At 37.2% G+C, this 22608-nt stretch overlaps 1 protein-coding gene across 2 annotated transcripts in view; it reads left to right on the top strand.

The window, feature by feature from the left end:
- LOC127455358 (vam6/Vps39-like protein) overlaps positions 1–22608 on the top strand; it is a 64020-nt gene that overhangs the window by 2637 nt on the left and 38775 nt on the right. The window contains exons 4-9 of one of the 2 annotated variants that reach the window (XM_051723189.1): positions 10998–11040; positions 11224–11318; positions 13772–13870; positions 13956–14048; positions 16953–17136; positions 20740–20860. In XM_051723189.1, coding sequence (XP_051579149.1) covers positions 10998–11040; positions 11224–11318; positions 13772–13870; positions 13956–14048; positions 16953–17136; positions 20740–20860 — 635 coding nt within the window. Of the gene's footprint in view, positions 1–10997; positions 11041–11223; positions 11375–13771; positions 13871–13955; positions 14049–16952; positions 17137–20739; positions 20861–22608 lie in introns of those variants that run through there. The other variant, XM_051723190.1, reaches the window with a different exon arrangement.

Genomic DNA, 22608 nt, shown 5'->3' with positions numbered 1-22608 from the left:
ATTGATTTTAGGTTGTTGATTATAAGTATAGAAACAAAATATTTTATGTTTATTGCAAAATATTCTGATATTTACAAATATACAGTATATGAAGTTTGAGGGTATAGGGAGACTGTCTTGATTGCGTCGTTCACAGTGCGTCATTGATGTGTGCGCTCGCTGCTGACTTGTTTGGTGGGCTTTGTTGGCTGCAGTTCTCTGATTAGTGGATCTTTCTCTGTTGGACCGTGGGTAGTGTAGTTGTTCACCAGGAATTCTGCTACTAAAGATGATTTTTAAACAGTGAAGTTGAAATAACATGGACTGATGGCTTCAACAAAGGCATATACCATCGATGAACAACCTCAGAGTTCATGGTAGGTCTGTCTTTAAAGGTTTATATGTTATTGTTGAGAAATGAATAGTCTGTGGAAAAAAATGAATGGGATTTTTACATCCGGAACCAGACTGTTTCGTTCGGGTTAGCCTACTACTACTAGGGATGTACTACTACGAGTACTCGGACACGACCGCAATGATCGATCATGAAACCGATGGTCGATAACGATCATGCGTGATGTGACTTTTGACTAAATTGACAACTACCTGACAACTAAACACAAACATGTCAAAGACGGGCCTTATTTTTTATTTTAAGCGGTAATTTGATTGTCAACAGGGACAGTTTATAACAAAAAAAAAACTGATACACGACACTGCAATGCTAGTTTACGATAATCAAAAGAGAATATAATTAACCGTGTTTTGAACACCTGTCTCTGCAAATGTTTTATTATCATTTAATGTAAGAACTTTGATTTTATTTGTGGATTTTATTTTATAAAAGTGAATGTTGTATGAATCATATACACCGTGAAACTAAACCTGGTTCCCACCATGAATATAGCCATAGAAGCTGGCATGGCGTAAAAAATGAAAGAAACAAACAAACATATACACCGTGAATCTCCCTGGGTGCTGACATATTTGCGTTACATCACACACCTGCATCTAGGCAAAATCAGTGATGAAGATTTCCGCAAGAGTTTCCAAGTTAGAAGTCTGACATAAAGTATTGTTCGATTGCACTTTTCCAAGTAGAAAGGTGTAAATTCCAACTCTGAGTTGAATGGAACGCATCCTGAATCATCACAGCAACAAAAACACAGAGCACCGTGACTTTCTCCACAGGAGCGCACACACACACCAGGTGTGTGACAGTGCACAGACAGCGCTGGAGAAGCGCGCACTCACCAGGCGAGTTCTTTCTTTCAAACAGCTAGATGAAGCTCAGGGTCTTCAAAACTATTTTCAACTTAACATGGCATTTTAAAAACATGATGGTTATAGCGTCTGGTCAAGCCAACCTCGGTTTCAAAATATACGGTTCAGCCAGTTACGACAAAAACAGTGGTGGGCGCTTACTAAGATTACTATGGTAACCTTAAGGAAGAACAGAGAGATGTGCATTGAGAGCATTCTTTCATTGAGGTAGCCAGCAAATCTTCACATAATGACAAAATATGAAGCATTATATTTTGGTTATGCCATCTTTTGTACTTTTGTAACAGATTACGTTATAACAGCCTATAATAATGAATAGGCGAGACACTGGAATATATACAGTTGCAATCAAAATTATTCAAACCCCCCCCCCCCCCCCCCGACCAGCAATACATTCTGGTGATGTGAATTAAAACACATCAACTAAAACCTCAGTAAACAAAGTAAGTTTTTAATACACATTTGAGTGATTTTGAGAACAAAGAGTTCAGTTTACCCAAATTTTAAAATAAAAAATAACTAATTCTCTCCACAAATGTCATGTCAAAAATATTCAACCCCCAAAGTCAATCATTTGTGGAGCATCCTTTATCCTTAATAACAGCAAATAAATGTTTCAGGTAAGTGTTCTCAGGCTTCGGAAACCTCTATTGGAATCTTTACACATTTCTCATGAGCAAAAGCTTCCAGCTCATTGACATTCTTTGGTTTCTATGCTGCCACTGCTTCCTTGAAATCCCAACAAAGGTTTGCAATGGGATTTTAATGATGGACTGAAAGAGCCATTTAAGGACATTCCACGACCTATCCCTGAACCAGATTTCGGACAACTTGATGTATCCTTGGTGTTATTGTCTTGCTGGAAAGTCCAGTGATCACCGAGCTTCAGTTTACACACTGAAAGCATCACATGCCAAAATGGCCTGATACCTGAAAGAATTCCATGGTGTCAGTCACATAGTCAGGATAGCCATTTCCTGCAGCCGCAAAACACCCCCATAACAGGACTGACCCACCTCAATGCTTGACTGTGGGGATGGTGTCGTTCTTGTCATCACCTTGTCATCATACTCCAGACGTACTGCTGACCCATGGGTCTAAAACTCATTTTCAGTTTAGTGTCATACGTCTATAAAACCTTCTTCCAGGACTCCACAGATCTTTCCAAATTACTTCTTGAATATTCAGTCAACTGGAGTCAACATTTCCCTTGGTGAAGTTCTTCCACACCCCAAGAAGTTTGCTGTTGTACCATATTTAAAAAAATGTATGAATGGTGCTGCCAACTTTGTCTATTGGAAATTGAAATGTGTACAGCACATAACACGTACGCATTACACACTCTGTCAGATAAATGGAGGAAGGCGGAGTGACTGCTCATTCTTCACATTAATTTGAATGAGAAGATGGGAGGAGATTATGAACAAAAAGTGCGTCCTCCATGGTGTGGAATTGGTTTGGCTTTAGAAAACACGATACCGAGCAGAAAACAGCAATTTGCAAGGTTTGTACATTGTGTATGTCGATATATCCATGTGCGCGTATATATCAGTGGTCAGTACTTTACGTGAGACTGATAGAAATAATGAAATGCAGTTTTTCACTCACAGCTGCACGTGTCGTTAGATGAAAAGCTTGTCTAGAACGCGAGAAAAAAATGACACTGAATCCGCTTCTACGGCATGAAATTTTGCTTGAGCCACCGTCAAAGCAAATTCAATGACATTCATTCTGGACTCCAAACATGCCTCCCATCCAAACATGCGCAGCTGTGTTTTTTGTGAGTTTTGCACATGCAGTCTGGAACACGCTAGTGCGTGCGAGTCTTGAAGTCATCCCAGTCCCTTCATTTGTGCTCCTGTGACAGAAGAAGCACAGATCACACCCATTACTCATTCTGGTTTCTCTCAATGTCATGTGGGTTTTTAAAATACACATCAAAACCCTTTCTAAAATTCTGTCCAAATTATGTTTAATATCAGGAAACAACCATCCGTATTTTCCTTCAGATATTTTAGATTTTCTTTATATAGATTACTAAAAATCTAATTAAGTGTTTTATTTATGGATAATTCTTTTATTTACAGTAGTGGCCAAAAATATTGGCACCCTTGGTAAATATGAGCAAAACAAAATAAATCTGCATTTATCCTTTTGATCTTTCATTCAAAAAATTCAGTAAAACAATCGAAACAATTTTCCTCCAAAACACGTTGGCCATAATTATTGGCACCCATAGAAATTTTTATGAGTAAAATATATCTGAAGTGTATTCCCATTCATATTTTACATTTTTTAGTGCACCTGGGTGACTAGGAACATGAAATTGTTCAGCCATGACTTCCTGTTTCACAGGGGTATAAATATGAGGTAACACACAGGCCAAATTCCCTAAATCATCAATCACAGTGGGTTAGACTAAAGAATATGGTTCTGATGTGTGGCAAAAGGTTGTTGAGCTTCACAAAATGGGAAGTGGCTATAAGAAAATAGCCAAAGCATTGAAAATACCCATTTCCACCATCAGAGCAATAATTAAGAATTTCCAATCAACTGGAGATGTTAAGAATTGGCCTGGAAAGGGCATGTGTCTGTATTGTCTCCATGCATGGTGAGGAGGAGGGTTCAAGTGACCAAAGAATCTCCAAGGATCACAGCTGGAGAATTGCAGAAATTAGTTGAGTCTTGGGGTCAGAAAAAAAAAAAAATAATCAGACATCACCTACATCACCACAAGTTGTTTGGGAGGGTTTCAAGAAAAAAAAGCCTCTGCTTTCATCCAACAACAAACTCAAGCGTCTTCAGTTTGCCAGACACAACTGGAAGTTCAAATGCGACCGGGTTCTATGTCAGATGAAACAAAAAAAGAGCTTTTTAGCAGCAAACAGAGATGGGTTTGTATTCAATTACCCAGTGCCCATGGTTAAATGTGGTGCCGCATCTTGAATGTTGTGTGCTGTTTTTCTGCCAGAGGTCCTGGACATCTTGTTCAGAGACATGGCATTATGGACTCTACCAAAAACCAAAAGATAAAAAATTAAAACCTGACTGCCTCTGGCAGAAAGCTTACAATGGGCTCTGGTTGGATCTTCTAGCAGGACAATGATCCAAAACAAACATCTAAATCAACACAAAAATGGTTCATTGACCACAAAATCAAGGTTCTGCCATTGGCCATCCCAGTCCCCTGACCTGAACTCCATAGAAAATTTGTGGGGTGTACTGAAGTGGAGAGTCCACCAACATGGACCTCTGAATTTGAAGGATCTGGAGAGATTTCTGTGGAGGAATGGTCTCAGATCCCTTGCCAGGTGTTCTCCAACCTCAATAGGCATTATAAGAGAAGACTCTTATCTGTTATCTTGACAAAGGGAGGTTGCAGAAAGTATTGAATAAAAGGGTGCCAATAATTGTGGCCAATGCATTTTGGAGAAAAATATGTATTTAATAATGAGATTTTTCCCATTTCAATTGTTTTACTTCAATTTAAATTAGTTACTTTTTTTTTTTTTTTTTTTTTTTTTTTAAAGAAATGAAATATCAAAATGCAGATTTTTTTTTTCACAGCCTTCTTTGTGCATATTTACCAAGGGTGCCAATATTTTTGGCCACTACTGTATATGTTGTTTTACTTTTTGCATTGCTTTGAGAAGATGTTAAGTTTCTTGAGGAAAGTTATAACAATAATCAATAATAATAACAACAACAACAACAATAACAATAATAATAATAATAATAAAAGTAAAAGAAGAAGAAAATTGGTGCACATCATCAGACTGAAATGTGCCATTTATTTTATATTTTTTTACTTTGAACATGTTTGTCAAGTTCAAAATAAAGAGAAAATGATATAAGATGAAGAAGTTTTCATTTATAAAGCATTTAATTCACTGACTGGATTGCTCAAAATTACAATTACGCTTAATATACAATAAAATTGTATTGATTTTTCAGAAAAATGTAACTGCATGATGATATATATCATTATCATGATTTAAAATTACTCATATCGTGATATAAGATTTTGGAAATATCGCCCAACCCTAAGTGTTCATGTTAATTTTAGATATCTACAGTGTTATTGTAACTAGTAAAAGTAAGAAAGCCTTTAAGTAGGGAGGCACCAAAACCATTCCGATACCTAAACTCTCAGTATTGGCCGATCCCGATCTGATACCAGTGTTGTTTTTTCCTTAATCAGTTTAGAATATCTATACATCATTGTGTGGAACTAGTTGGGGATACTCTTTTATATTTAAAGAAACACAAACCTAACTACACATTATTTCAATATAAATATACAGCCCATTAAGAAAAAACTTCATTGTTAACTTTTCTGTTTGATATAGTAGCAGCAAAATTAACAGTAATTCCAGTGAAAGTCTTCAGTAGAAATAATCCAGTTTACTTTGCAACTTTTTTAAACATATACAGTATATGTACTTAAAATACAGTTGTGCACAAAAGCTTGCATACCCTTGGAGAATTGATAATATATGTACCATTTTTAAAGAAAACATGAGCGAGCAGGCAAAACACAGTTGTTACGGGATTCATATTCAACTGTAGGTTATAACAGAATGGCACAATCATAAAACATGGCAACAAAGAAAAAAATGAAATGACCCCTGTTCAAAAGTCTGCATACCCTTAGTTCTTAATACTGTGTTTTGCCCCCTTTATCAATGACAGCGTGCAGTCTTTTGTAATAGTTGTCTATGAGGCCCCAAATTCTTGCAGGTGGTATAGCTGCCCATTCGTTTTGGCAAAATGCCTCCAGGTCATGCAAAGTCTTTGGTCGTCTTGCATGAACCGCATGTTTGAGATCTCCCCAGAGTGGCCTGATGATATTAAGGTCAGGAGACTGTGATGGCCACTCCAGAACCTTCCTCTTTCTCTGCTGTAACCACTGGAGGGTCAACTTGGCCTTGTGCTTAGGGTCATTGTCATGCTGGAAAGTCCAAGAGCGTCCCATGCGCAGCTTTCGTGCAGAAGAATGCAAATTGTCTTCCAGTATTTTCTGATAACATGCTGCATTCATCTTGCCATCAATTTTCACAAGATTCCCCATGCCTTTAGAGCTCACACCCCCCAAAACATCAGTGAGCCACCACCATGCTTCACAGTGGGGATGGTATTCTTTTCACTATAAGCCTTGTTGACCCCTCTCCAAACATAGCGCTTATGATTGTGACCATAAAGTTATATTTTGGTCTCGTCACTCCAATTACAATATGCCGGAAGCTGTGAGGCGTGTCAAGGTGTTGTCGGGCATATTGTAACCGGGCTTTTTTGTGGCATTGGCGCAGTAAAGGCTTCTTTCTGGCAACTCGACTATGCAAGCTCATTTTTATTCTTTACCTTGTTACGCAGGTCTTTTGACAGTTCTTTTCTGCTCCCCATGGCTCAGTATCTAGCCTGCTCAGTGCATCCACGTGAGAGCTAACAAACTCATTGACTATTTATACACAGGCACTGATTGCAATTTAAAAAGCCACAGGTGTGGGAAATTAACCTTTAACCGTAAAGTGTGTGTCACCTTGTGTGTCTGTAACAAGGCCAAACATTCAAGGGTATGTAAACTTTTGATCAGGGCCATTTGGGTGATTTCTGTTATCATTATGATTTAAAAAGGAGCCAAACAACTATGTGATGATAAATGGCTTCATATGATCACTATCCTTAAATAAATGACAGTTTTTTTTTGCATGATCAGTCATATTTTCAAAATCAATGGCAGAATTTCACAATTTCTGCCAGGGTATTCAAGCTTTTGAGCACAACTGTAATTCAGATATCTTTTTTTTTTTTTTCACTTTAGTTGTAAGATATCAGTCCACTTTTCATTTACACAGTTATTTTTTTTGGAACCCAGTCAATTTAGATATTGTTGAAATTTGTAAATAAATAAATAATAATAATATAGTTATTATTATTATTGTTATATTTATTAAATTATAACAGGAAGACCTGTAAGTGTCTGTGGGCAAATTCCAAACAAAAGTGATCATCCCAATTCCCTACTCACTCTAAAGGACAGAGCTCTTAATGTGGGCACTCTGAAGGGAGCAAGGTAATACTGTATGATTCGCAAACAGTCACGCGGTAGGGCTCTTTGTTAAAAAAAATATTTTCTTACTGTAGAACGACTCAAGTGATTTCCCCTTCCTGAAGTGTCAAGTTCACAGTACTATTAAGCATCAACATCTGAGATGTAGTTCATGTGGAGTGCTCTCATATTGCGTGCCTCTCTGAGGGCTGCAAATAGCAGTGCATGATGAGCCTGTGCGTGCTGTGTGTGTGTGTGTGTGTGTGTGTGTGTGTGTGTGTGTGTGTGTCAACATAGTAGTGCCATTTACTGAAACACGATGTGCATGCATTAGGGCTGGGCGATAAAACGTTCTTGATATCGCAATAAAAAAAATCCACAATATCGATGATAAGCTTTTGAGTAATTTTCAATATTTAGCCTGTGTTCTACATCTAGACGATCAGGTGCGTGTCTCTAAAAATGGAAGCGGTTCGGCTTTCTCAGACTGTATGAAGTTGCTAACGTTAGCTGCCTTGCTTCAGAGCCTACTTTAAAGTGCTGCCAGTTTTTGCACACAGCATCAATTGATACTGAAAAGCCAGACTGACAGCACTGCAGACAAATGCGCTGCAGCAAGAGTGATACTGACCCAAGAACTGCCAGAAGTGTTTACTGGTGATGTGTGAGTGTTAATGTAGACCCTGGATTGATTCCATTCAGACAGCAAGACATCATGATGACGGTTGCATTCTTGAATGTTTTTTTTCTAGCACCGACCGAACACGCTTCATTTATGCCTTGTCCCACTCTGCTGCATGTGTAGACATGAGGCGCTGCGTAAGTTAACGTGGTTCCAGAGCTCCTTTAGACCATTAAGTTTTTTCCTTCTAAATTTAGCTTTATTAATCAGCGTGTTACGAGCCTTTAATAATAAACAAAAAGATGTCTGTTCTAATTTTGTGAAATTAATCAGATGTCATCATCTCTGGAATGGATGACAAAGAAAGACAATAAAATTATTAGTTTGTAGCCTAGTCTTTCTCACTTGAATGAAAATATAAAAATGGTCCATTCAGACTTATCTAAATTTTCTCTCAGGGGATACCCCTGAACCCCCATACAGTATCATTCCTCGGTCACAAGGGCTTCTATGCCCCGATACTTGCTGTTTGAATGTAACAAAATATAAAAATAATTTGAATGTGAAAATGATATGCTGTCATTATGCTTCAAAACAGATTATCTTTTAACATTCATATCCAACTGCACTCAATTGATAAACTAAATATTTTGGTAGAAGGTCCCTCTGACACTACTGCTTTGACTGTCTCTTGGCCCCCAATGCAGTTTTGTATAGAATATTTTGACTGTTTACGATTTTTTTCTTCTGGCAACTTGGAAGTGCAAATGTGAATGTATGTATGTATGTATGTATGTATGTATGTATGTATGTGTGTGTGTGTGTGTGTGTGTGTGTGTGTATATATATATATATATATATATATATATATATATATATATATATATATATATATATATATATATACACACATACATACATACATACTTATTAAACGCAGCCTTTTGTGATTCACAAAGCAATCGCATGTCTTAGAGACTTTGAATAAAATGTATGAGTCATATGGACTACTCTAATGGTGCCATTATGGTTCTTTTATGTCATTTTTGGAGCTTGACAGTAACGACCATGACTAACACACAATATCGGTTGCGGACAGATACCTGATCTGTCTAAAAACGTCAGTATCGGACCTGTACCGATCCAAGTATAGGATCGGTGAATCCCTACTTTTAAGATGTCTTTAATTACTCTTCAATTTATTGATATCTGAAATCCATTTCATGTTTAAACATGTTGAAATTTTAATTTACAGATATCAAAAATTAGCATTTTTACTAGTTGTTTTTCAATTATCGATATCAGGAACAACTAGTTGAAATAAAATTTTTGATATCAAGAATGGGTATTTCTGGGGGCCTGGGTAGCTCAGCGAGTATTGACTCTGACTACCACCCCTGGAGTTGCCAGTTCGAATCCAGGGTGTGCTGACTCCAGCCAGGTCTCCTTAGCAACCAAATTGGCCTGGTTGCTAGGGAGGGTAGAGTCACATGGGGTAACCTCCACGTGGTCGCAGTTAGTGGTTCTCACTCTCAATGGGGCGCGTGGTAAGTTGTACATGGATTGCGGAGAGTAGCATGAGCCTCAACATACTGGGAGTCTCTGCGGTGTCATGCACAATGAGCCACGTGGAAAAATGCACGGATTGACTGTCTCAGAAGCGGAGGCAACTGAGACTTGTCCTCTGCCACCCGGATTGAGGTGAGTAACCGTGCCACCACGAGGACCTACTAAGTAGTGGGAATTGGGCATTCCAAATTGAGGAGAAAAGGGGATAAAAATAAAAAAAGAATGGGTATTTCTGTGAGTAAGCATGTTTTTGTGTTTGTGTGTCTATGTATGTGTGAGTGTGTGTGTGTGTGTGTGTATATATATATATATATATATATATATATATATAATTTTATGTTTATTAAGAACGTTTGTACTAGTGGAAACCTAATAATAACTGATATCAAAAAATAGCATTTTCACAAGTAGTAATTCTATAGAGCGCAACAGTCTGGTTCCGGAAGCAAAAATCCCATTCCATATCCCATAGACGAATTGATTTTCAACGATAAATTATACATTTTTAAAGACAGACCTACTGTGAGCTACGAGATTGTTCATCAGTGGTATATGCTCCGTTAAAGCCTTCTGTCAGCATTATTTCAACTTCATTGTTTAAAAATAGTGTTTGATAGCATAATTCATGGTAAACAACTACATTACCCATGGTACAGCAGAGAAAGATCCACCAATCGGAGAATCGCAACCAACAAAACTCGTGAAATGTGCCTCGGTGCGACCGCGCGCTCCCATTACGCACTGTGAATGACGTAATCGAGTCGGTCTCCCTTCACCCTTAAACTACTTATATATTTGTACATATTGGAATATTTTGCAATAAATGTAAAATATATTGTTTCAATACTTGTAATCAACAACCTAAAATCAATAGTTTTATGTATTCCCATTGTGATTTATTCATCGACATCATTCGCAGTGCTTCATAGGATTGTAGTTCGTGCCCTCATGAAAGACGTTAAGTTCACAGCCTTGTATCTTTGTCTTTATGTCCAATTTTCGAATACATTTTTTCCTCAAAACAAAGTTTGTGATGTTGTGATTCTTCTCTGAGCTGGTTGATTTTGTGCGTGGCTTGGGTCAACTCTTTAATGAAGGATATTATAAAAAGTCTATGGAAGAAATTAATGGGGAAAATACTTCCGGAACCCAGACGACTAAAAAAGTGAGTGCCATTGTTGCACTCTATTGCTGATATTAAGTATTAGCAGATTAATTAGTGAAAATTTAAATATAAAGATCAATAATTCTATTAAATATTAAATGTTGAAAGGACTTGTGATAGTATGACTGCATTACAGATAAAGGAAAAGTCAGTCCACTACAGGAAAGTCTTAAATGAATTTGACAAATTCCATTGTTTACTGTGTTTCTTGTTAGATTTTAGTTGAAGTTTGACCAACTGAAGAGTTAAACTGTGAAATAAATTGAAGTCTGTTTTTATGTCACTCAAATGACTCTTTTTCTCCATCATGTTCACTTCTCCTCTCACAGCTGTTCGTGGTATCCCAGTACAAGATTTTGGTTAGTCTGTTGGGTGAGTATTTAATTATAGAATGGTTTAGTCATATTGTCATTTGATGTGAAGTCATCATCTTAGTTACTTTGTTTAGGGCGTGTGTGAGGAAGTTGGTCCACATTGTTATGTACTTGTTGGAAATGTTGATGTGGAACTGCATAGTGTCAAAATTAGCAGTGTCATTGGCCTCTTTCATTTCAGAAAATAACATCCACGTTCATGACCTGCTCACATTCCAGCAGATAACTGTGGTGTCCAAAGCCAGAGGGGCCACACTGTTTTCCTGTGACCTGCAGGTAGCTAACAAAGAAAACGTCTGATCTGTGGTCATTCCATGTCAACTCAACCAGAGGTGCCTGGCTCAAAGTGTTGTTTTGGATAATTTTTTAAACATAAATGATGATGAAAGCCAAAATATTATAAGCCATAGATCAATATTTAAGGACTAATCCATTATTTTGTGGAGGGGGATCAAAATAAAAATTTTCGGCTTCGAAAAAAAAAGACCTTAGAGAGGTGGCAGTGTAATTTTTTTAATTTTTGCACAGACTGGTAAGTCTTTTACTAAAATCTTTTGACTTTAGCACTCCTTGTTGCATTATATGCTAGGGCTGCAACTAACGATTATTTTGACAATCAACTAATCTAATGATTATTCGACTATTAGGGCGATTATTGCAATGATTAATCATTAGCTCTTAACCGACTATTCAGCTTGTGCCCCAACTTAAAAGTTTGTATTAAATGTGCTTGCTAACAATAAAGAGGACAAATCTATCTTTTAAAAATACATCAAAATGACATTCACTGAATTAAAGTAAAAAAAACAACTTTTTATTAAGTTTAAGTCAGTAAAACTTCACTTCAAAAAATCCTATTGTTATGTCAATGGTGGTTCCTACCTATTTCTGTGTAAAAATAAAATTATGACACTGCCATTATTTGAAAGTTATTAAAATCCTAGGCGAAAATTGTCATTTTGACCCCGCCTCTACAAAATAATGGATCAGTCAGTAAATAAGGCGTGGCATTTAACTCTTTAAGCTCTGAGAAAAAATAATAAGTGTCAAAGTATTAATAACTAGTCTTGACCCACACAAAATAGGTATTGTTTAAAAGCTTAGAATCTCTACTTTCCAGTGCATGCAGGTATTATGACTAAAACTGAACAAGTGCTTTGAAATGTGCAGACAAATCGGAAGTGTTCCGTTTTGATCATTTTTTAAATTTATTTTGTATTACCCTGTGCATATTATTCCAATCAGTAAAATCATCAAACTGATAAAATAACCATGTGCCATATGTTGTTGGAAAGCTCTCAAAGAGTAGAATATAACCAGTCTATTTCGTACACTCACGGACAAAAATATAGTGAGTAATAGCTAAGTATATGTATTTGACAATCATGTGAGTGTTGCTTATATGCCACATTTTCGATTATAACTTCACGATAAATAAACTGAACATAACATATCACATACCATTAGAGGAGGTGATTATCTTTCAAACGAGCCCACACACAAGGTAATCAGATGCACAGATCATTAGATAATCCACAGGAAGCACAATGTTAAATATGGCCACCAGAAGATTCAATTTAAGTCTGCTCCTGTTGCGTCAATGGTTTCTATTTACAACGTGTTTTTGCAGCAGTTGAGTATTCTAACCAATCACTAACATGTCCATTGAGCAATGAAACGGCAATGGCCAATTAGAGACGCCTAAATGAATCCTCCATCCACCTGACACTTGAAAAGAAGCTGTAGAACAAGAGCGAAAAGCACTTTGGAATTATTTTGGATTCATTGCATATTTCACCGCTCGCTTTGAACGTAGATGGTAAATACACTGCAAATGAGCAACACGACAAAACTAAAACAATCCCGTTCTAATCAAGGCACAGACGTGGTGTAAATAATTGATTTATTATGCTGATTAGACAGCTTTGTTTTTAATGAGAGCATTTGCGAGAGTGCAGAACTTTGGGCGGATTATCGCGTCTGCTCTAATAAGACCCATTTGCCACGCAGCTGGTATTAGTAAATTTAAAATTTTCACGAATCGCGCAAACTCTGATCGTAAATGACTTTTTAATTTCCAAAGTGCAACTACTGAGGCCAAAAATGATCTATCGATGATCTTACATGAACAAGATACCACTAAAGATCTAACGGGATGAATGGTCTCGCCACCAAAGGGCTTACTGAACGCAGTAACTTAGTCGATTTAAATCGGCTGTTAATAAGATTGAATATTAAATATGCCATATTATTTACTGTACATGGACTAATAATTTAAGCAGTAATTTAGCAATAATTGAATTTATTCTATATCATAGATATCCATTTAAAATAATTTTTATTTGCCTTACCTTAACAAACATTATTACAATATAAAATACAATACAATATAATGCTTAAAAGATGCTTAGAAAAAACTGGAGCGCAGCTCATATCCACCATTGAAATCTGCTACTCTGAAGAACCACACGGTTGCATGCTTTGTGACGTCACAGTAATTTAATATTTTAATCAACGTTAATAATCACGATTACAATATCAAGGACAATAATCGCCAATTATGATTTTTGCTATAATCGTGCAGCCCTAAACAATAGATATATTTATAGAAGACAAAAATTATTTTGACACTTTCTGGTTGTCAGAAAATGTCCATAGTTAAAATGTGTCTCTGCTCCACACATTCCCCCTTTGAAGCGCATCTGATTTCTTCCCCTCTCTCTCTGCAGCAATCCAGCTCAGGTGAAGCCAAACTGCGCATGTGCGTCGCAGTCAAGAGGAAAATTCAGCTGTATTACTGGAAGGACAGAGATTTCTATGAATTACAGGTTGGTTAAGGAACACAGAGATCAAAAAATGTTAGAGTGGTAAATCCATTAATGAAAGCTAAATCATATGTGGTCACTGCTGCAGGGAGATGTCACTGCTCCAGACATCCCTAAATCCATGGCTTGGTGTGAAAACTCCATATGTGTGGGGTTCAAACGAGACTACTATCTGATACGGGTAGGTAAAACAAATACAGGTAGAGGCAGTAATGACATGAATGTGCCCTTTATCAGTGCTACTTGTTATAACTATATGTAAGCCATGTAAGGGGGAAATTAGAGCAGTATTTATTTAGCACATAATCTTGGAACAGATAAATTCCTGTTTAATAAAACTAAAAACAAATGTATAAAATTGTGATGAACAGCATTTTAATACATATTTTGATACAAACAAGACCACTTGACAGGAAAGCACATTTGATTTCTACCTCAGCTTACTTATCTGTAAAGCTGCATATGCAATACAATGGGCCATTAAACCTAGCGATGTAGTGCTTTGTCACATTACACCTCAACTCAGTGTATAAAGTAGCTTGTTACCTGAAAAGCTACACTGCTTACATTAAACAGCGGAGCTACTGTCTAGGGCTGGGTGATATATCGAATATTAACTATATAAACAAGATAATGTTGCTGACGATGTAAAATGTACCAATATCGTCAATATCGCGATGATTTTAATGTGCTTTCATTTGGCCATTATGTTTCATAAAGAGCGCATCAGTAGACTAATTTCACGATCCCTCAGGGCTGCACAGTTAAACAAAATAACATAAAAATGGCAAGTGTCCCACAGTAATAATTTAGTATTATGCAATGTTCAATTGGGGTTTCAAAAATAAGTCAGTGAAGTAGCTTTGCACAGTATTAACCATTTTTTTAGGTAAATAATGCTTTTTATTAAGCTACTATGTATCATTAACTATGTTTCCATCCAAGGATTCTTTGCGAAAAAAGTTTTAGCACATCAAAATAAAGCTGATGGAAATGTTAATTACCGCTTAAATGTCATGTGTCGACATAATATTTTTCCGTTTAACTCTAGCACATAAACTCTATGTCGATACTTCAGATATTGCGAAAAACTAGTTTGGAAACTCTTTTTGTTGAGAAAATTGGCATTAACACAAAAATGTAGTGTCACATGACAGAATTTACACCAATCATTAGCCTGTGTTAATCATGAGGACAAGGTATACATCCTTGAAAGCCAATTTATTGTATGTGATTATGGATTGATCTTAATGGCATATAGATCCGATGCTGCAAACATGACACTTCCAGGAGTGCCAACACAAATCTCGTATCATGGAGAACAAATGAATGGCCACTGTTTGTGATTAATTTAATCACGGTAGCCATCCATTTATTTATTGAAGTTGCTTTTCCACACCATTCAAAATAATAGACAGCAGTCATGGAATTAGCCCACAATACCAAAAAAAAAACCATATCATTTCTGTGCACAAAGATGTTTTAAATTAAAAATGAAAACACAATACTAGGAGAAAAGCTTCAGTGTGCTTTTTTGGAACACTATCACAGCCCAATTCTATTGAATTATTTTTTATACTTTTGAAAAAAAATGCCAGCAAAATTCCCTATATTAAATTAGGCAAAATAAAATTACCAAATGAATAAAGCATTAAATAAAACAATTACCAAACGAAAAAAATTATATTTTTAGACCTATATATGCCTTTTTTGTACACAAACTTAAGTTAGCCTTACCCTGTTCTGTAGCCTTACCCTGTTCCCTGTTCAGAACTATTTGTCCAATGCTGAGTTCACTTTCAGAAAAGTAGCTTTTGAACATTTTAAAACTTTTAAATATTTTAAATCTAACACGTTAACTCGGATCGCATTTGCTGAGCTTAAATGACGCTAAAATTAATTTTAGATGAAAATCAAGTTCAGTTGGTCGTTAAAAGTTGCTAAATAAATATGTGGGACATAATGCAGTTGTGATGGCAATGCTTTATATTAGATGATTGTTCAAAATAGCCTGTTGAATATCAGGACTGTAGGCTATCATACGTAAACCCTGATATTGCATCAATGTTTCTTTAATAGCTGTGCACACAGCATATACACATTGATGGATGGTCCTTATACTAAGACCGAAAGTTTCCCCCACTACTTGGTGCAGGTTGCCAGCTTAACAGGGCCATGACGATTCGCTTTCGGGTCGGAACCGGTGGCAACCTGCGATAGGCACAACATCAGGACCAATATTACAGTCCTATCAGAAGGGCAACAGCTCCCTTTTGATTGCAGTCCCTCGTCTTCTGATTGCATTTATTTGTGAAATTAAAATGACAGTAAGCTGGCTAATTTCAATGAATTGTCTCAATACTCTCCCCATTTTACCAAAACTTAGGGACATCTGGGAGGCGAAAGGTACATAGTTAGCAATAAACACACATTTCTGTATGGAAACGGCTTAAGGGCAGATTTCTTTTGCGATAAACCAAAACTTATGCGACAAAGTGTTTTTTTAGGCATGACATCATCACACACACCATTTTTATTGATAAAAGGCCATTTGAATGGAAACAGACAGAAGACGGCAAATTTCCCAAACATTTTTTTTACACATTTTCACTTTGTCGATAACAAAACAGCGCGAAAGTGGATGGAAACTAGGCTATTGTGCATGAAATATACATATAAAGTGCATATCAAGGAAAATTATTGAATTTCATTCTCCCTTGTGTTTATTTAATGAAAAATGAATTATTAGATTTGTATTTAATGTCTTTAAAATATTTAATCTACTTGGCTACAATGGCTGTTTGGATGAAATGATGGTTCCTCTGATAAAACAAATAACCCCCCATTTATAGAGCAAATACATAATTATCGAGATATATATTGAATATCGTCAAGAGGCTGAAAATTATCGAGATATAATTTTTTAAGACATATCGCCCGCCCAGCCCTACTACTGTCACACTACTAAAAAAAATTTAAGTCACTTCTGTGTGTAAGTTACTCCCCAACACTGGTTTCCAAATATATGTAAATGTCATTGGATGTCTAGTGAGTTAATAATAAATGTGTTATGTTTCTTTCTCAGATGGATGGTCGTGGTACTGTCAAGGAGTTGTTCCCCACAGGGAAACAGTTGGAACCATTGGTGGCCCCATTGGCTGATGGGAAGGTTGCAGTGGGCCAGGATGACCTCACGGTCGTCTTGAATGAAGAGGGTGTCTGCACTCAGAAGTGTGCCCTCAACTGGACAGACATTCCTGTTGCGATGGGTATGATATCACTCTTAATGAACATGTGTTTTGATTAAATAAATTATAAATGCTTCTGACAGGAGTACACTTATGAGACAAAACATTATGACCATTGTGATTTGACAAAGGCCAAATTGTTATGGCCAGACGACTGGGCTAGAGCATCTCTGAAACAGCAAGGCTTGTAGGGTGCTCCCGGTCAGCAATGGTGAGTACCTACCAACAGTGGTCCAAGGAGGGTCAAACCACAAACCAGTGACAGGGTGTTGGGCGCCCAAGGCTCATTGATGCGCGAGGGCAACCAAACCGACAGATGGTATACTGTGGCAGAAGTCACAGAAAATTTTGATGATGTTACAGGAGTAATGTGTCACAACATACAGTACATCGCATTCTGCTGCGTATAGGACTGCGTAACAGCAGATTGGTCAGAGTGCCCATGATGACCACTGTCCACCGTTGAAAGCGCCTACAATGGGCACATGAGTGTTGGAACTGGACCTTGGAGTAGTAGAAGAAGGTCGCCTGGTCCGATGAGTCACGTTTTATTTTACAGCACATGGACGGCCATGTATGTGTGCACCGTTTACCTGGGGAAGTAATGGCACCAGGATGCACTGTGGGAAAACAACAAGCCGGTGGAGGGAGTGTGATGCTCTGGGCAATGTTCGGCTGGGAAACCCTGGTTCCGGCCATTCATGTGGATGTCAATTTGACACATGCCACCTACCTAAACATCGTTGCAGGCCAGGTACACCCCTTCATGGCAATGGTATTCCCTGATGGCAGTGGCCTTTTTCAGCAGGATAATGCTCCCTGCCACACTGCACACATTGTTCGGGAATGGTTTGAGGAACATGATGAAGTGTTCAAGGTGTTGCCCTGGCCTCCAAATTCCCCAGATCTCAATTCGATTGAGCATCTGTAGGATGTGCTGGACCAACAAGTCCGATCCACTGTGGCTCCACCTCGCAACTTACAGGACTTGAAGGATCTGCTGCTAATGTCTTGGTGCCAGATACCACAGGACACATTCAGGGGTCTTGTAGAGTCCATGCCTCGGTGGGTCTATGCTGTTTTGGTGGCACGCGGAGGACCAACAGCATATTAGGCATGTGGTCATAATGTTCTGGCTCATCGGTGTATAGCGTGAAGGGCTCTGAAGATGTGGCACTCGTGAAACTTCTCACTTGTAAACAAGCTGAATGACTAAATGAGAGGGGCATGTTGTTCGTTCACTTCGGCATCAACATGTGAGTCTAACATGTTCATCGAGGAGAGAGTAAGGGACAGAAGAGCTATTAATGCATAAAAGTGACTGATGTTTGTACATGTTAAGAGGCTGTCACATGACTCGTATCAGTATTGTGACCCGTCAGCGAAACCTCTGCTCCAGCTTTACACCAAAGTGTTTTTCACACACAGTTTTGCCTCACAAATGATGTATTTGAGAATACAAAGCAACAATAAATATTAAAAAATTTTGCTTTTCAAAATTGAAGTTCTGGAATACCTGGAAAATCGACATAATTTGTTTAAAAGTGCTTGAAATTTTCTATACATTTAGCATGCCTGAGAAATGCATTCATTTTCCACATGTTTTGATATTCATGATATCCCATGCTCACAGTGCACTAATTTGAACTGCCCAAGATTGGAAGGGGCCATCTGACCGACATGAAAAATGACCAATCACAGCTCATTTAGATTTTTAAGTGACATGTGGGGCGGGTAAACCACAAAGAATTTTGCTTTGTGTTTTTGCCAAATGTCATTGTGGATACACAGACCTCTACAACTCGCATATGTGACCAAATTTTGCGGTAAGTACCGAAGAGCAAATGTTTTTTTGGAGGCAGCAAGAATCTTTTTTTTTTCCTTGAATTTTTTTTCTACATCACTGTCACCAAGAGTGAATGAACATACCTATTACATGTTTTTGATCCTTCAAAAAGAACTATACAGTATATAGACTATAACTTGGATAAGAACAGTAAATGTATGTATATATATATATATATATATATATATATATATATATATATATATATATATACAGAAAAGTTATATATATACTCAAAAGTTTGCATACCCTGACAGAAATTGTGATATTTTGGCATTAATTTTGAAAATATGACTGATCGTGGAAAAAAAACTGTCTTTTATTTAAGGATAGTGATCATATGAAGCCATTTATTATCACATAGTTGTTTGGCTCCTTCTTAAATCATAATGATAACAGAAATCACCCAAATGGCCCTGATCAAAAGTTTACATACCCTTGAATGTTTGGCCTTGTTACAGACACACAAGGTGACACACACAGGTTTAAATGGCAATTAAAGGTTAATTTCCCACACCTGTGGCTTTTTAAATTGCAATTAGTGTCTGTGTATAAATAGTCAATGAGTTTGTTAGCTCTCACGTGGATGCACTGAGCAGGCTAGAAACTGAGCCATGGGGAGCAGAAAAGAACTGTCAAAAGACCTGCGTAACAAGGTAATGGAACTTTATAAAGATGGAAAAGGATATAAAAAGATATCCAAAGCCTTGAAAATGCCAGTCAGTACTGTTCAATCACTTATTAAGAAGTGGACAATTCGGGGATCTCTTGATACCAAGTTAAGGTCAGGTAGACCAAGAAAGATTTCAGCCACAACTGCCAGAAGAATTGTTCAGGATACAAAGAAAAACCCACAGGTAACCTCAGGAGAAATACAGGCTGCTCTGGAAAAAGACAGTGTGGTTGATTCAAGGAGAAATTCCTTCAAATTTAACAATTTCTGCCAGGGTAGGCAAACTTTTGGGCACAACTGTATATATATTCATATATATATATAGATAGATAGATAGAGAGAGAGAGATTTTTTTTATTGCAAAGGTAAATGTCATAATAGAGAATGCTGGGTTCTGGAAGAATGGAAAGAAACATCAGTGTTTGTTCCATCTCTGCAGAGTAACCGACAAACAGTTATTTAAGTGCTCTGGCTCTGTTTTACAAGATTGTCTCTTCCAGATTGGTGTCTTGGCATGTTCGTGGCTTTGGTTTGAGCTGAATATTCCTCCCCACATGTGTGGAGATCTTCTGATTCACTAGTGGTCTTACGATGATTTACGATCAAATATTCAACCTCCTTAAATGTGCACATGTGCTAATCTATTACCATTGCTTTAGCTTGTGTTGATGAAACAGCTGCTGTTGTCTGTAAGAAGATATTTTTTGTATATTTGTACCGAAGACTGAGTGATGTAGCTAAATAACTTGATATTTTGTAGACTTTTGATAATATTCATTAAGCTATATACCGTATAGCTATAAAGTAATGATCACAAAACTAGTGTAGTGATGTGAAAGGACGTTTTTTTTTAGCTTATCTTCAAATAATAAGTGCATTAAAGTCATTGCGATATTCACTATATTGCTTAATTTGATTTTGCCAGCAAAATCAACATGAATATATTGCCCTGCCCTATTGCAGCAAATGATTATCAATGGCCCTTTTCCTTCTTTTTCTTTGATTATTTTGTGGGCTGTAGGTATTGATGAACATGGACAAGAAGTTATGTTATAATGGTTTAATGGCTAGTCATACATGTGGCCATTCTCTTATGTTCCTTCAGAGCACCAGCCACCGTACATCATTGCAGTGTTGCCGCGTTATGTGGAGGTCCGCACCCTTGAGCCCAGGCTGCTTGTTCAAAGCGTAGAACTACAGAGGCCACGGTTCATCACCTCTGCTGGGTGAGACATCACTACCCATACAGTAATCCAGTTTAGAGAAAAACATGATGATCATTTGAATATTTGATGGACTGTTGCTTTTCAGTTGTTTCTAACTGAGGAACTGTTTTCAATTCTGAAGTCAATCTTCTGAGATCTGCCTTTTCAGTAGAGCACTAAACGTACACAAACAAAAGCCACTCAACTCATAGAGCTTCCTCTATTATCCAGTTGTGCATATTCCATGACAAACCACTAACACTCCCCATTTCAGTGTTTATTTCCTTTTGAAGGCAGCCTTCAGTCTGTACTTCCTCATTTAAAAAAAAAAAATGGCTATTCAAAACCAGCAGATAGCTACAGGACATGTCATCTTATACAGGGTTCTTCTCCTTTAGCAATGGCCCTCGTTTACAAAGGTTTTTTTTTATGAAGGGATTTTGTCAACGATAATGATGATGAGACAAAAAGACGCATCATGACAATAGTCAAACCATTTTAATTAAAACATACTGTTGACGAAAATATGACGAGAATAATAAGATATTAACAAGGCACTAACACTATTTTTTATTTATTCATTTAAAATTATAAATATTGAAAAAATATTGTTGGGGATTTCTTGCTGCAAGAGCTGAACACCTGTACAATTAACTAACTTTACTAATGGGTTAATAACCTCAAACAAACACATCCTTTATATGTGAGATTAATGAGCTATATCCACAACATAAATGTAATATTACTAACATCTGCACAGATAATGACGCGAATGACCAAGTGAACTTTTAAGTTAAGTGCTAGTAAGAATGCGTAACTTGTGAATATTCAGTTTCCTTAAAAACTTACTGCCTGTAACGCAATATCCTAAACTGTCTAAACATGAGGAATTCACAAAAGAGTAACTTCTAAAAAGTAGCTAACACTTCAGTATATTCATTATATATACTATTATTTCAGGAGCTCAGGTTTTCAATCATACATATTAAACATATTAAAGATATTTTCCAGGTTCACTACAAGTTGAGATCAATCGACAGCATAGCAGGAGACGCCATAACCATCAAGTTTTTAATATGCGTGTTAAGTTGAAGTTCAGTTTTGAAGACGCTGCTGTTGGGGCTTCATTCAGGAGTGGGTTTGGTTATTAGCAATAATTAATAATTATCAAAGATAATTATTAAAATCAATAGAATATTAATAAGAATTAATATTACCGGGGCACCACCTTGGAATCAAGAAATAATAAGCAGACAGTATAATAGTCTCAATATAGGATTGTTCTCTTAGGAAAGTCGACGTCCGAAGAACATCGACATTCAAAAGGGGAACAATGAAGGCTTGAATATGAGCACTGACATCCCCTGCCAGCCCTTAGCACAGGTGCATGCAGAACAATACCAAAACACTTCTCTTTAAAGTATAACAAAGTTTACTGATGCAGTAATATCAATTAATAATCAATACAATGCAGTCGATAAACTTCCGACTTCCAACTACAAACTAAACAGTAACATGATTAGATATGGTAACAGATAAGCCTATAATACATGAGAGGAGGGTAGAGGTTTGTGTGTGTGTGTGTGAATGGGTGTGTGTTTGTGTGAGTGTGTAAGGAGAGAAGAAGTGCACAAAATGGCGGGCGTGGCTCTCGTGGAGAGTGCGTCACGCGAGGTTTCTGACAAGAGAATGTGGGCGGAGAGACTGGTTAATGGTGTCTGCCCGTTTAACATGTGTCTCCGATGGTACGATAACTCGGGGACAAGTTA

Source organism: Myxocyprinus asiaticus, chromosome 17 (assembly GCF_019703515.2).
Source record: "Myxocyprinus asiaticus isolate MX2 ecotype Aquarium Trade chromosome 17, UBuf_Myxa_2, whole genome shotgun sequence".
NCBI classification, from domain to species: domain Eukaryota; kingdom Metazoa; phylum Chordata; class Actinopteri; order Cypriniformes; family Catostomidae; genus Myxocyprinus; species Myxocyprinus asiaticus.
This window is presented reverse-complemented; position numbering and strand designations above follow the sequence as displayed.